General features: G+C 36.7%; 6 protein-coding genes across 7 annotated transcripts in view; 3 read left to right on the plus strand and 3 right to left on the minus strand.

Moving 5' to 3' along the window:
* LOC120776620 (chromodomain-helicase-DNA-binding protein Mi-2 homolog) overlaps window positions 1-1265 on the minus strand; it is a 38615-nt gene extending 37350 nt beyond the window's left edge. The window contains exon 1 of the mRNA XM_040107416.1: window positions 1132-1265. Coding sequence (XP_039963350.1) covers window positions 1132-1168 — 37 coding nt within the window. The 5' untranslated portion in view covers window positions 1169-1265. The remainder of the gene's footprint in view (window positions 1-1131) is intronic.
* A 417-nt stretch (window positions 1266-1682) lies between these two features.
* On the plus strand, window positions 1683-4054 carry LOC120777496 (U4/U6 small nuclear ribonucleoprotein Prp3). The gene is made up of 2 exons (XM_040108841.1): window positions 1683-3052; window positions 3199-4054. The coding sequence occupies exons 1-2, from the start codon at window positions 1831-1833 to the stop codon at window positions 3948-3950; spliced, it is 1974 nt and encodes a 657-aa protein (XP_039964775.1). The 5' UTR covers window positions 1683-1830; the 3' UTR covers window positions 3951-4054.
* Window positions 3989-5227, minus strand: LOC120777497 (exosome complex component MTR3). Its single transcript, XM_040108843.1, has 4 exons — window positions 4981-5227; window positions 4804-4921; window positions 4431-4747; window positions 3989-4371 (listed from the first exon to the last, which is right to left on the minus strand). Exons 1-4 carry the CDS (start codon window positions 5123-5125, stop codon window positions 4070-4072), a joined length of 882 nt encoding a protein of 293 aa, XP_039964777.1. The 5' UTR covers window positions 5126-5227; the 3' UTR covers window positions 3989-4069.
* A 544-nt stretch (window positions 5228-5771) lies between these two features.
* On the plus strand, window positions 5772-8979 carry LOC120779083 (26S proteasome non-ATPase regulatory subunit 2). Its single transcript, XM_040111233.1, has 3 exons — window positions 5772-6985; window positions 7135-7971; window positions 8036-8979. Exons 1-3 carry the CDS (start codon window positions 5915-5917, stop codon window positions 8861-8863), a joined length of 2736 nt encoding a protein of 911 aa, XP_039967167.1. The 5' UTR covers window positions 5772-5914; the 3' UTR covers window positions 8864-8979.
* A 109-nt stretch (window positions 8980-9088) lies between these two features.
* Window positions 9089-10863, minus strand: LOC120779084 (metaxin-2). Of its 2 annotated transcripts, none has more exons than XM_040111235.1 (2): window positions 10771-10863; window positions 9089-10677 (listed from the first exon to the last, which is right to left on the minus strand). In XM_040111235.1, exon 2 carries the CDS (start codon window positions 10636-10638, stop codon window positions 9877-9879), a length of 762 nt encoding a protein of 253 aa, XP_039967169.1. In that variant the 5' UTR covers window positions 10639-10677; window positions 10771-10863; the 3' UTR covers window positions 9089-9876. The 2 variants fall into 2 exon arrangements, with proteins under 2 accessions (XP_039967169.1, XP_039967168.1); XM_040111234.1 differs by lacking the exon at window positions 10771-10863 and having other exon boundaries at window positions 9089-9394; window positions 9887-10764.
* Window positions 10864-11240: 377 nt separating this feature from the next.
* Window positions 11241-12808, plus strand: LOC120778672 (vacuolar protein-sorting-associated protein 36). Its single transcript, XM_040110605.1, has 3 exons — window positions 11241-11439; window positions 11495-12220; window positions 12318-12808. Exons 1-3 carry the CDS (start codon window positions 11344-11346, stop codon window positions 12696-12698), a joined length of 1203 nt encoding a protein of 400 aa, XP_039966539.1. The 5' UTR covers window positions 11241-11343; the 3' UTR covers window positions 12699-12808.
* Window positions 12809-14607: the final 1799 nt, after the last annotated feature.

Consider the following 14607-nt stretch of genomic DNA (forward strand, 5'->3'; position numbering starts at 1 on the left):
CAAAACCCTTTACGACGAAATCTACCAAAAGAAGAAAATCACTATTCTTAGTGAAATACGGAATTTAACAATAATACATCAACTTTTTTTTCAAAAATATATTTCATCATATACTGGTCTTTCAACAATATGCAGTATTGCTAAAAAATATCGCGAACAATTTAAAAGGATTATCCTTCTGACGTATAACTCCAAGTCTAATATGAATATGATTGCATTTATCTCCTCTGTCCACACTTGAATTTAATTTCAATTAATGGGTAGAGAAAAATAATACAACCTATTTGTATTAAAACGAATATTGTTAAAATTTAACCGGAATCATCAAATTAACGGAGATTAGACCATTTTGTTTAATTATTTCAACGTAATGTCACATAAAACTGTTTAATCAAAGCACTTCCGACATTAAGTGAACCTTGATAAAGAAAATACAAATATTAGCATACTTATTGTACATATTTTAAGAAAGGCAACATTTGTAAAATATATACCAGAAAACTTTATCAATAAATACATTAAAAAACACAATAAACTTTGTCTTCAATGTTTTCTTTGTATTCGCCCTAATGCTTTCTTCTGTTTTGATTCCCTCATGTTACAATTCAGAGAGGTTTCATTGCATTTTCATATGCATTTTTCAATAAAGTGAGCACACTAAACTTACTTTGAATTTAATACACTCAAAATATGGATAAATAATATTAAATATACATCAGACTGAAAGAGAAAGATGTATGTGACTTTATTTTATGAAAATGGCGAAAACGTAGGGCAAAAATGCAATGAAATCAGCCAAATGCAGCGTAAAGTCAAACATTTTATATTGCTTTTTGGACGGCAACATATTCGAAAACTCATTGCACACAAATCTATTCTATAGTATTACCTACTTGAGAAAAATTGGCGCAATTTAGTCCCACATGACCAGAGGACACATGTATTAACAACGAAAATACAGACTATAAGAAACAGAAAATTGCTGCTGCGACTATTGCCGATTTCAGCGCCATGGCCTATGGTTTTCGTTGCGCCCTCGAACGCGTAGACGTCGACGTCGCCAAGAATGACCACAAAACTTTTTTCACTACTTTCTTTCCACAAAAACAAGTCTTTCAAAATGTTACTCACCTTGAAAAGTATCATCATTGTCGTCTTCAGATGCCATTTTCACTGATATTCACGAATTCCGGATGATTAATTCACAAAAAATTAGATAAATTTATAAAAATTCAGCACTAAAAATTGACGCACGTCAGAATCCACTCACGAAGCCGCTTTAACAAACCATCTTGCCAACGTTGCCAATGTACTGGAACAATGTATCAAAATCAGGACTGTATTTTATAGAGTTGCCGATTCTATAAAAAGCTCAAAATATTATCCATTAAACTATGCAGCATTTAAATCAATAAATTTTTTAGAAGTAAAAGTATCTAGCCGGAAGTTTATAAAATTTTTTAAGAACTTTGCTTTACGTTATGAATGTGCTTACACAAAATCTGTCCAAAGTAATTTTGTATTTAAGCAATTCCTTCTCTTCTGGAAGCTATATATTATTTAAGAAAAAAAAAAATGATAGCAGAAACATTATCTCTTGTGCAGACAGCTTATAATTAAGCATGTCATTTTATCTTTACATATTTTTTATATTAAAAATATGGCAGTTTTGCAAATGTCATCCAAATTATTCGAGACATGAACGTTTTGGATACGATTTTCAACGTTTTCACGAAATTGGTTGCATAAAATCACTGTTTATCCAGACAAACCTATGCGAATTTGGTAAATAGCATTTAAACATATTTCAGACCAAATTAATTGCGAATTATGTCCTATTATACGCGTAAGGAGATCGATGAATTGCATACAGATATCTCTACTTTGGCAAAGGGAGTTGCTGTTGGTGGTGAAGAAGACCGCATCATAACTACAATCGAACATTGTTTACACAATGGATATGATCGCCGACGTATTGCGGAAAAATTGGAAAAGATCTTGGATGCAAAACAAAGTTCAAGGCTAGCTGACAAATTGCAGGACAAATTGGACGACTATCGACGTAAGAGTAAAAAACGTAATGCTAGTGATGAAACTTGCGCTGATGGGCCTAAAAAGTCTCGTTTCGATATGAAGGAGAAAAGCAATCCTGTTAGCGCATCTTCTGTATTAACACCGTTGGCAGCAGCATCCGTGGCTGCAGCGAATATAAATGCTGTTGCTGCAACTACGCCTGCAGCGTCCACAACTGGTCTGAATTCGACACAAATTAAACTCATGATGGTAAATGCTCAACGAGAAATAGAAGAAAGAAAACGGGCTCTTAATAATTTAAAAGCAAAAGATCCCATTTTAGCTTCTGTTCCGCAGATAGGATTGCCAGTTGCTCTAGCTACTCAAGCACTTGCGAAGAAAACGGCTCCGGAAGATTCGGAAAAAGCAAAAAAAATAGCAGAGTTACAGGCTCAAATTCGTGCAAAGTTGTCTAATCTAATTCAACCCCCACAAGTTCAAGATCGACCGAAACCATTAATTTTGGATGAAGACGGTCGAACGATCGACAAAAGTGGTAGAGCCGTCAACATCCCAACACTAACGCCAACCTTGAAGGCCAATATTCGTGCGAAAAAACGAGAGGTATTTAACAAAAATCAAGTACATATAGATCGTCATTCACAGCAAGAGGAATCATTGAAATTTTTCGACGACCGTATTGCCCAAAAACCCACTGTACGTACTAAGCGTTCGTTGCGCTTCCATGAACCAGGAAAATTTCAACAATTGGCTGAAAGAATGCGGATGAAGGCACAGTTGGAAAAACTACAAAATGAAATTTCCCAAATTGCACGCAAAACTGGTATAAGCTCTGCCACAAAGTTGGCACTCATTGCACCTAAACAAGACACACCTGACGATGTCCCAGCCATGGAGTGGTGGGATTCTGTAATTTTAACTCAAGACTTGAACACGTTGGATGATAAAGGGAAGATCAGTATTCGACAGTCAGCAATTACAAATCTCATTGAGCATCCAACCCAAATGAAACCGCCAAGTAAGTTTTCCATTAAATTCACAGGTTTTTTCTATATTAAGTTTTTAATTTCATCTCGAGTTCAGACTTTTAATAAACTTTTGAAATACGTATGTAATTAATAATTGCTCAGCAGTTCTAACACTAAAATATTTTTAATTCCTCAGACGAACCATTAAAACCAGTTTATTTACCTGTATTTCTCACAAAGAAAGAGCGAAAAAAGCTTCGTCGCCAAAATCGTCGTGAAGCTTGGAAAGAAGAACAAGAAAAAATTCGTTTAGGTCTTGTTGCACCACCTGAACCAAAGTTACGAATTTCAAATTTAATGCGTGTGTTAGGTACAGAGGCTGTGCAAGACCCAACAAAAATTGAAGCACATGTACGAGAACAAATGGCTAAGAGACAAAAGGCACATGAGGATGCCAACAATGCCAGAAAGTTGACAGCAGAACAGAAAAGTGAAAAGAAAGTTCGAAAAATCAAAGAAGATACTTCGTGTGGCGTCAACGTTAGTGTTTACCGCATTCGCGATTTGCAAGACAACGCAAGTAAAAAATTCAAAGTGGAAACCAATGCCAAACAACTGCATATGACTGGTACTGTGGTTCTTTTTCGCGATTGTTGCGTAGTAGTTGTAGAGGGCGGACCGAAACAACAGAAAAAATATCGACGACTAATGCAACATCGTATAAAGTGGGAGGAGGATTTGGTAAAAGGTCCTGATGGTCATGAAATACCCAACTCATGCGTTCTGGTTTGGGAGGGTACAAGTCAAAGAAGACATTTTGGAGAAATTAAATTTAAGGTGTTTCCTATGGAGAAAATGGCTCGCGAATTCTTTCAAAAACATCAAGTTGAACATTACTGGGATTTGGCGTATTCTGGCGCGGTGTTGGAAGCATCTTCAGATTCTTAAAATATACTTTAAAGTTGTGTCTAACATGTAGGACGACATTTCACTATATAAATGTTGATATATTGTAGTTTTCCAAAAATAAACATTTTCTAATTCGTAAAACAGCTTTATATTTTTTTTTACTCCGCAACTGTACTCTCAGTAATAGTATTGATAGTTTCAATTACTTCTCTTGCATCTTTTTCTTTTTCCAATAGTGTTTTGACCTTGTTAAATAACACATAACGTACTGTATCCAATATTCGTTCATTGATAGCCAAAGTATGATCCGTTAGTTGTTGGAGCGTTTCCGGCTTAAAATATCCCTTTTGAAAACATTCAGTTATTTGGTCAACTGCGGCCAAACTAGCGGTAACAACGATGCCATGTTCTTCATCGCTTTCAGAATTGGTTATCGTTGAAACCAATTGTTCGATAACAGCTAAATAAAAAAACTTAAATTTAAAATAGAATAGAAAAATATAAGTGGTATTTCTATACCGTTTGGATTTACGAATTCCACATCTTTATATTTGCACACCGTCGATGCTGTTATTAGGTCATATGTAGCAATACCAGCATCTACCAAAGCCGCACCACAACAATTAATTGCTGTACTAAGTGCGCATCCGTCATCATCTATTATTAATACTTTTATTTCAAGTTGAAAATATGGAAATTCGTGACGACAAATAACAGGTTCCAAAGCTTTTTTTAAGGCTAACGCCATAGAAGTTTCCTTTCTCGGTATACATGCTGGATCCTTCACGGCAAATGGGGCATACTTTAATGTGCACGTAACTAAACCCAAAGTTCCACTGAAAGAGTAGAGTAAGTATTCGATAATTAAAAATTAAAAAAAACTTTTACTCACATTTTCTTGGTCTGCTTGTTCAACTCACGTGGAGGTTCAATCGATGCCATTACCTTCGTTTTGCCATATTCCATGTATGCGGAACCTTTGACTGTTGCAAGTGCACCAACTTTTAAGACTATAATGCGATCAAAATTGTTGGTTTGTTGAAAGAATATATATATTTACTAAACCTACATGTTGGTCTCTCCTCCAATTGCAATTTGCTCGGTTTCTCAAGTTTGGCAAATAAATCATCAGGGTGTTCTTGTTTTATATATACCGAATATGGAACTGATTGTTCAGGATACATAAACTTTCGACTAGCAGATGGAGGTGGCATAGTAATTTATATTGAGAAATTATTAGTAGTATAAATAAAAAGTTTTCTCTTAGCAAGTATAAACAAAGCTAATTTGAAAAAGTACAAACAAGTGACATCTATTAACGTGTTAAATACTACACGTTGCCACAGCAATTCTTTTTTATTTCTGTGTATTATTTTGAAAATTGTGGAATAAAAAATTCATGAATAAAGTATGTTATAGAAATAGTAACATCAATCAAACTGTACTTTACATTTATTTGTTTTGCCCTTCCGTTAATGGTATCATATAAGGTAAAATTTATTTACTAAACCCACAGGCCAATTCATACAGAACTTTGCCACGCTTTGCGTTAGACATTTGTTTTAGCAGAAAATTTCGAGGTATGCTTTTGTATGCGCACATTCACATGAAAGCTTTCGACGCGAATCCGAACCAAGTAACCAACTCTCATCTTTTTACGCTATTCCAAGAAACGATCACCATTTTTATTAGAGAAAAACATTGAACTGTCACGCAAAGCAAGAAAAGTTATATGTGAATTGGCCATAATAGAAAAATAATTTTCATTTGCTATTCGAGTCGATTAAACATCTGATAGTTTTTTGTAATCCTTGGCACATATTGTCAAATATAAACAATTCGTCAATTGTTGGCAACGCAATACTAGTGGTTTGACATATAAAAAACGCACTGTAATTCTTGGTGAACATTGCAGAACTAAAATTTCGTCTGAGTTGAAAAAAGTATTATTAAAAGTTAAAAGTATATTCGAATAATTTTAATAGTGTAATTAATTTCGCAAAATGGTTGCTCCCAAGAAAGATGAAAAAACTGCTACTGAGGTGAAGAAAGACCAAGTAAAGGAGACACCCGAAAAAGAAACAACTAAAGATGCTAAAGATGAAGGTAAGGAACAGGAGCTTTCAGATGAAGATCAACAACTTCAAGACGAATTAGAGATGCTGGTTAATCGTCTACAAGAACCAGATAAGTCATTGTATTTGCCAGCATTGGAAATGTTGGCAAAACTAATTCGCGCTTCTACTACATCTATGACTTCAGTACCGAAACCATTGAAGTTTATGCGACCACATTACGAGACAATGAAAACAATTTATAAGCAAATGCCTGACCAACAAACTCGGCAATTGTGCGCCGATATCATTTCGGTGCTCTCAATGACAATGGGTAGTGGTAAGGATTGTTTGGCTTACCGTTTTCTTTGCGACCGGTCTCAGAAAATTGGTGACTGGGGACATGAATATGTTCGCCATTTGTCTGGTGAAATTGCATCGCATTATTTAGATACCTCAGGGGAATTTCAAGCACAGCTAATCGAGTTGGTGAAACAAATTATCCCATACAATATGGAACACAATGCTGAGGCAGATGCTTGCGATTTATTAATTGAGATAGATCATTTGCATTTATTGCAAGATTATGTTGACGAATCAGCTTATCCACGCGTCTGCTTATATTTACAATCTTGCTACCCATATGTACCCGAACCTGATAATACCATAATTTTGGAAACAGCACTGCAGCTGGCTCGTAAATTTAATCAACATACACAAGCATTGCGTTTAGCATTAATGCTAAATGATATGGATAAAATTTCAGAAATATTCAAGGAACCTAAAGACGCTGCTGTGCAAAAGCAACTTGCTTTCATGCTAGCACGTCAGCAAGTTTGTTTAGAATTGGATGAATCTGTGCCGGATTATGATGATTTGATGGAAATTATGTCTAACACGAACTTGAATAAACATTTTTTAAATTTGGCACGAGAACTTGATATAATGGAAGCCAAGACTCCGGAGGACATTTATAAATCGCATTTAGATAATGCGCGCACTCGATTTGCCTCAATACAGGTAATAATTATTTTCTTGTAATAGTAAAATGATAAATTTAATTCCAATTTTAAATTACATTTACATATAGTATATAAATTATCAATTCACGAAATGTTTACTTGAAATCTCTTCAATAAGTAATTAATAATAATGTAAAATAATTTTAGGTTGATTCTGCGAAGCAGAATTTGGCCGCCAGCTTTGTGAATGGTTTTGTAAATGCTGGTTTTGGTGTGGACAAACTACTCTCTGAAGATGGCAATAAGTGGTTGTACAAAAATAAAGAACATGGCATGCTTTCAGCAACTGCTTCCCTTGGTCTCATTTTATTATGGGATGTTGATGGTGGCTTAACTATGATTGATAAATATCTTTATTCTACCGACGATTATATCAAATCCGGTGCATTACTAGCTTGTGGTATTGTCAATTGTGGAATACGTAATGAGGTTGACCCTGCCCATGCACTACTCGCCGATTATATTGATAATCAGAATACTTCAATGCGTATTGGTGCCATTTTGGGTTTAGGAATAGCATATGCAGGCTCAAATCGTGGTATTGTCATTGATACGTTGAAAACAGTGTTTACTGCTAATGGTAAAAATGCGGCCAATGTGGAAATTATGGGAATAGCCGCATTATCGTTGGGTTTAATATCAGTGGGTTCCTGTAACGCCGAAATAACAGAAATTTTACTTCAAACCATTATGGGGCTCTCAAAGTCTGATCTCAAGGATACTTATTCGCGTTTCTTATGGTTAGGCTTAGGTCTATTGTACTTGGGACGTCAAAAAGCAACTGAAGCTGTTATGTTAACCCTGGAAGTACTGGATGAACCATATCGTTCAATGGCCACAACTATGGTCGATATTTGTGCCTATGCTGGTACTGGAAATGTGTTGAAAATACAACAGTTGTTGCATATTTGCTCTGATCATTATGAGTCTTCAAACGCTGATTCTGCAGATGAAAAGGGAAAGAAGGATAAAAATAAGGAAAAGGTAAATTGTACTACTTATCCATGTTATGGAAATAATACTAATAAAAATGCATACTTTTTCTTAGGATAAGGCCGAAAAAGAGAAAGAAAAGGAGAAAGATCTGTCCGCAACGCAAGCTATAGCTGTTTTAGGTATAGCTTTAATTGCTATGGGTGAAGACATTGGAGCTGAGATGGCTTTTCGTTCATTCGGAAATTTACTTCGATATTGCGAGCCATGCATTCGACGTGCAGTGCCCCTAGCTTTGGGCTTAATCTCTGCTTCTAACCCTAAGCTGAATATATTAGATACATTAAGCAAATTCTCGCATGATAGTGATGCCGAAGTTGCACATAATGCCATTTTTGCTATGGGTCTTATAGGTGCTGGCACTAACAATGCTCGCTTAGCATCTATGCTACGTCAATTGGCGCAATATCATTCGAAAGATCCGAGTAATTTGTTCATGGTTCGCATTGCACAGAGTCTAACACATTTAGGGAAAGGAACATTGACACTTAGCCCTTACCATAGCGATCGCCAGCTAATGAATCCAATGGCAGTAGCTGGCCTAATGGCTACTTTAGTTTCTCTGCTGGATGTTAAAACTTTAATTCTGGGACGCTCACATTACTTGCTCTACACTTTGGTGCCAGCCATGCAGGCACGTATGTTAATCACTTTTGATGAAGAACTGAATCAACTACAAGTGCCAGTGCGTGTTGGTATTGCCATCGATGTGGTTGGTCAAGCTGGTAAACCCAAAACCATTACCGGTTTCCAAACTCATACAACACCTGTACTGCTTGCGATGGGTGAACGTGCTGAATTGGCCACAGATGAGTACATTTCTCTTACCCCAGTTATGGAAGGTTTTGTTATATTGAAGAAAAACCCCAACTTCGTGAAGTAACGTAATATAAACATTTTGATATTGCAACTACTAATTATTTATGCTGGTAATTTCATATAATTAAAATGTAAACGAAAATAAATTAAAATTAAATCATTATATATGATGAAAACCAATTCATTATCATTTCATTGTACTGCTTGTATTGCCACATTATTATTTATTAGTGTACATCTTGAGTGATTATGACCTTACCTAATTTGCGTATAATCAAATTTATTAATATTTCTTTGCAAACATTGCTTTCGACAGAAGTTTAATGTTTTCAATTGTACTACGTTACAGTTTGTATTCCTGCAAAATGAAATACCAATTACATTGTTTTCAAATGGTTTTTGTCATCAAATGTCTAAGGAAAGGTTTTATTAAAAATAATTCCATTGGTTTATATTATTAACAATTTATATGTACGTATACACATACATATGTATGTATATCTCAATATTATTTTATAGAAAATGTGTAGTGATAAATATGAATAAAGTGGGATTGCTCGCATCTTGGATCGGCTTAGCAATTCAGATTCATTTACTGAAAATTAATACAATAAAATTAGTTTCGATAATCAAGTATATACCATATATAAATATATATATTCCTAAAACTTAGAACAAATTATATGTGCACCATATTTTAACTAAACTTTTTAGTAAATTAAACCAAGTTTTTTCTAGCTTCTTAATTAGTATTGACTAAAAATTTCAATGAACATACACATACATGCTATATGTAACATATATAGGGTTCAACAAAATATAATTTATTAGAGAGTATTCGGCTAAATTACAAAAGCTATATTAACTGTGGGCAATAAAAAGTACTTAAATGCAAACGGTTTAATGTGGAAGATTATTTTCATTTTAAAATATGTATTTAAGATATACGACACGAGAACAAATAGTGTGCAGCACATTCAAACAAAACTCATTTGCGTGGAAATTAGTAACACAAAAATTAGCACCTAAAAATCTGCCTAAAGTGCAAGCAAATAATAACAAATTACACAAAACAGTTTATAGAGACCTCATTTGGAAATATTTTGCATCGATAAATTGGCAAAACTCTACCAAACGTTTAAATTTTCGCACTGTCTGTGCAAGTGCCATATTTGGTAAATCCGTTGTTATAATAGCAAAAAGATGTCCAAAAGCAATAGCGTCCAATTCGCATGGCTGGTCCGAATAAAAGAACGGTGTATCGGGCGACTCTTCGAGTTTCAATGTTAATGTCTCGCAACATTTTTCCACCTTTTCGATAACATCTTCAATTGTCATATCGTTCCATTGATATACTTTCAGCAAACGCAGTGTATTTCGTCGTTTAGTATAATTTTGTATGAGATTAAGTGGCCATGGAAAAACACAGCCATTCCGTGGAGCTGTCACTTTCTCATACACAGTTTTATTGACGAAGCTGATATATAGTTCGGCCATTGTGAATATGTTCTCAGCCAATGATACATAGGTACGCATATCAGCCTTGTTGTCATCATCTAACCACTGCCCGATAGCGGAGCCTTTATGCTCAATAAAATTGACGATGGGTTCAAATTCACCCACTATGAATGCTCCGGCACGAATAAATGGCAGCTTTGTCATACGCCCGCCTGGTGACATGTATTCAGCATTTGCACATGAGCGAACTTCAAAAGGTAGTTGGCACATTTTGAGATACGCTTTTACAGCTAAGCAGCTAGCGTGTTCCGGCAAAAGTATCTGCTCTGCTTCATATGGCTGATAAAGTACTGCATCCTCCGGCCACGGTTCATCGCTCATCTTTTCGAAGGCGTTCAGTTGACTTAGGAACTGTGAGGACTGCATATTGAATGTTTTTTTTTCAAATCAAACATATATGTATAAATATCTTTTGAAAATAAGAAATTCGTTGTGATTTTATAAATTGCTTACACAACTGATAAATTCCGAGATGGGTTGGATTTCTTCTAAAACACAACAAGTAAAAATGTCACAACAGCTGCTTACTTAGTAGTGTTGTAGAGCGCACTTATTTCGTTAACAAATAATAAAGTAATTTTTCCTGAATAGAAAATGGGACACGTTGGAATAAAATAGTAAATTATTCAGCTTAAAGCGGTAATTGTTCAGCAGAACGGTTTTTCTGAAAACATGGACCAATTTTGACGGGAAATATCTTAAAATTTTGTTTTTAATTCTACTTTAACAATAAATGAGACCATGCGGTTAAAAACAAGAATTTTTGTACCATTTTTTAGAAAAGCCACTCTGCTGAAATTTACCAAAATTGTCTTATTTCATGTAAAATTTTGTTTGAAGTTATATATGTAAATTGCTTAAAATACAACGCACAGCATTGTCTATAGACACCTTAGTAAGACCAAACATCAGCTGTTGGCAAAACATTAATGACGTTATTTACGGCTTAAATTTTGCTAATATTTTAATTGTATTTTTTTTTGTAAATATATTGTATTCTCGTATCTTGTAATTCGTAAAGCGAAGATGAATCGCTTTGAATATGTAGAAGCACGATTGCATGATGATGAAACCTTTGTGAGTCGTGACAGGAATGTTAAAATTTATGATGGGGATCACAAAGTAAGTATGTTAAACTTAGCCATAAAACATTAATTTATTCCTGTATGCTTTTTAGACGGAATATGAAGAAGGGGAGGTTGTTCTCACTACTCATCGTCTATTTTGGGGCCGTCCAGGTGAAATTGCTCGTGCTGCCACAACACTTTGCCTTTCCCTACGACATGTGATATCGCTTAGTGAAGAAACAGCCAGTTCATACTTTTTTGGACGCAAGACCCGTTATATATTATATTTGCGGGAGCCCCCGCCAGATAAAGCACCTGGCCCAATAGATCACAGTCCTCATAGTCATATCAAACTATCGGGAAAAAATGGATTGACACAAGAATTCGGAAGTGCTTTACGTCAAACAATCGAAGCTAGAATATGGGAAGTGTTAGTAATACCGAAACCATTTTCAGTGGCAAGTAATTCACAAAATTCAATTGGTGGTGACAATCCAGCACAATTACGTTTGAAAATGCGTACTGGCATTGGTGGTATTGAGCGTTCCATTGAAGCTAAAGCGAAAGAAACAGATGACAACATAGCTTTGGCTTTTCAGGATCTTAATGTACTAATGGCAATGGCAAAAGATATGGTAGCCATATCAAAGGTGATAAGTACAAAAATACGCGAACAAAAAGGAGAAATATCTGACGATGAAACAGTGCGTTTTAAATCTTATCTGTTGAGCTTGGGTATTGAAGACCCAGTGACGCGAGAGAATTTCAGTAGCAATTCGGATTATTTTCGTAGCTTGGCGCAACAAATATGTGAACTGCTTTTGGATCCTATCGAGGTGAGAGTTGTTTAGTCGAGAAAACAAACATTCGTTCATTGCCTAAATATAAATTATAATCCGGAGCAATATTTTATTAATTTGTAATGCTTTTCAGGAACAAGGTGGCATGATGTCGCTGGCCGATGTGTATTGTCGTGTAAATCGTGCACGAGGCCTGGAACTACTTTCTGCGGAGGATTTGCTACACGCCTGTCAACAACTGAATGGTCCGATAAAGCTAAGAAAATTTCCCAGTGGGGCAATGGTATTGCAATTAGAATCGCAAGATGATGAACTAGTAGCAGCTGATACATTGGAAAAGGTGAAAATGTCAAAATCATTAGCTGTCGAGGAACTGGCTAAAGAACTAGGTATTTCATTGTTGTTAGCAAAAGAGCGTCTACTTGCTGCTGAACGCTTAGGTAAATTGTGCCGCGACGAATCAATAGAAGGCTTACGCTTCTATCCGAATTTGCTATTATACCGAGATAGTTAAAAGACGATTCCTTTTGTAGAATAAAGTAGAAAAGTGTGTATTGAATAATTAATTTGTGCGTAAAAACATAAAAGTAAATAAACTTGCAAAGCTTTCATATATTTGATTCATTCATTGATTAATTTTTTGTACTAAAATTTACCTTAATACATATCGGAGGATGGAGTCATGTGTAGAAGTTCACGCAAGTGAGGAAAGTTCTCTGATCGCCATTCACTTGGGAGTGGCCAGAAGCGATTCTTTTACACATGGCTCAAGCAGCTCACTACTTCCGGTCTTTGACCAAGTATCCTCTGGGTAGCCTAAGAACATCCGTTCGAAGGCGATCTAAAGTGAGAAGGCGAAACATCCCCTACATAAGGTTTTGCGCTGGGTTTGGGACCCGCCACGTAAAAAGCTCACCCCAATGAAAAACCAACAGCAGCCTTGGATGAGAGACCTCCCTTTTGATGACGACCATGGCAAACGAAATAAGGACTACGATTTGAGGGCATGCACCTGGAATGTCCGGTCCCTTAATTGGGAAGGTGCCGCTGCCCAGCTGGTTGATGTCCTCGTAAAAACAAAGGCTGACATCACCGCCGTCCAAGAAATGCGATGGACGGGACAAGGACAGAGACGAGTACTACAGTGGCCATATAAAGGAGCGCAAGTTTGGTGTTGGATTCGTGGTAGGAGAGAGACTCCGTCGCCGAGTACTATCATTCACTGCGGTGAATGAACGTCTAGCCACAATCCGCATCAAAGCGAGGTTCTTCAACATATCGCTGATCCGCGCCCACGCCCCGACGGAAGAGAAGGACGATGTGACCAAAGATGCCTTTTATGAGTGCTTGGAGCGCGCTTATGAAGGCTGCCCCCGCCACGATGTCAAAATCGTGCTTGGCGACTTTAACGCCAGGGTGGGCAAAGAAGGTGTCTTTGGCACTACGGTCGGTAAATTCGGCCTCCACGACGAAACATCCCCAAATGGGTTGAGGCTGATTGACTTCGCCGGGGCCCGAAATATGGTTATCTGTAGTACTAGATTCCAGCATAAGAAGATTCATCAAGCTACCTGGCTGTCTCCGGATCGAAAAACTACCAACCAGATCGATCACGTTGTGATAGACGGAAGACACGTCTCCAGTGTTTTAGATGTGCGTGCGCTCCGAGGTCCTAACATCGACTCGGACCACTATCTTGCGCGCCACCAAACACAAGGAAGGTTCGACGTCTAGAAGCTGCAATCACAACAGACAGCCGAACGATTTTCTACTCGGCTTGCACTCCTACTCTCTGAGAGCACTAGTCAACAACTCGGTATAAGGGAACTGTGGGACGGAATTTCAAACTCCTTACGTACAGCTGCAACCGAAACCATTGGTTTTCGGAAAGTGCAAAAGAACAGCTGGTACGACGAGGAGTGCCGTGTCGCAGCGGAGAGAAAACAGGCTGCCTACCTCGCAAAGGTACGATCGACCACTACACGTGCGGGACGGGATAGATACCGAGAGTTGAAGAGGGAAGCGAGACGCGATATTGATATCATCGGCCTTAACACCCGCGCCGTTAGTTCTGCTTTCTCCAGACTGGACAAGGAAGCAAAACAAATGGGTCTGGCAGTGAACGAGAACAAAACGAAATATCTCCTGTCATCAAATAAACAGTCGCACTGTGTTGCGGCTAGTGGAAAAGTAACTTTTCTCCGATTATTTTTTTCAATGTTTTTAATGATGCAATTTTGTCACAGACATTCCAAGTAAACAAAAAAACACATAAAGCTTATTTTTATGTTGGCCCGTTGATTTTTAATTGATTTTAGAAGTCAAATATACAAAATTTTCAGGAAAAGAGGGGATTTCAGGGCTGTATTCAAAATGATCTCATTTGATTTTGGTGACAGAAATTTTGTTCCGGAAAAAAAAAT

The sequence above is a fragment of the Bactrocera tryoni genome, chromosome 5, assembly GCF_016617805.1.
Source record: "Bactrocera tryoni isolate S06 chromosome 5, CSIRO_BtryS06_freeze2, whole genome shotgun sequence".
NCBI lineage: Eukaryota > Metazoa > Arthropoda > Insecta > Diptera > Tephritidae > Bactrocera > Bactrocera tryoni.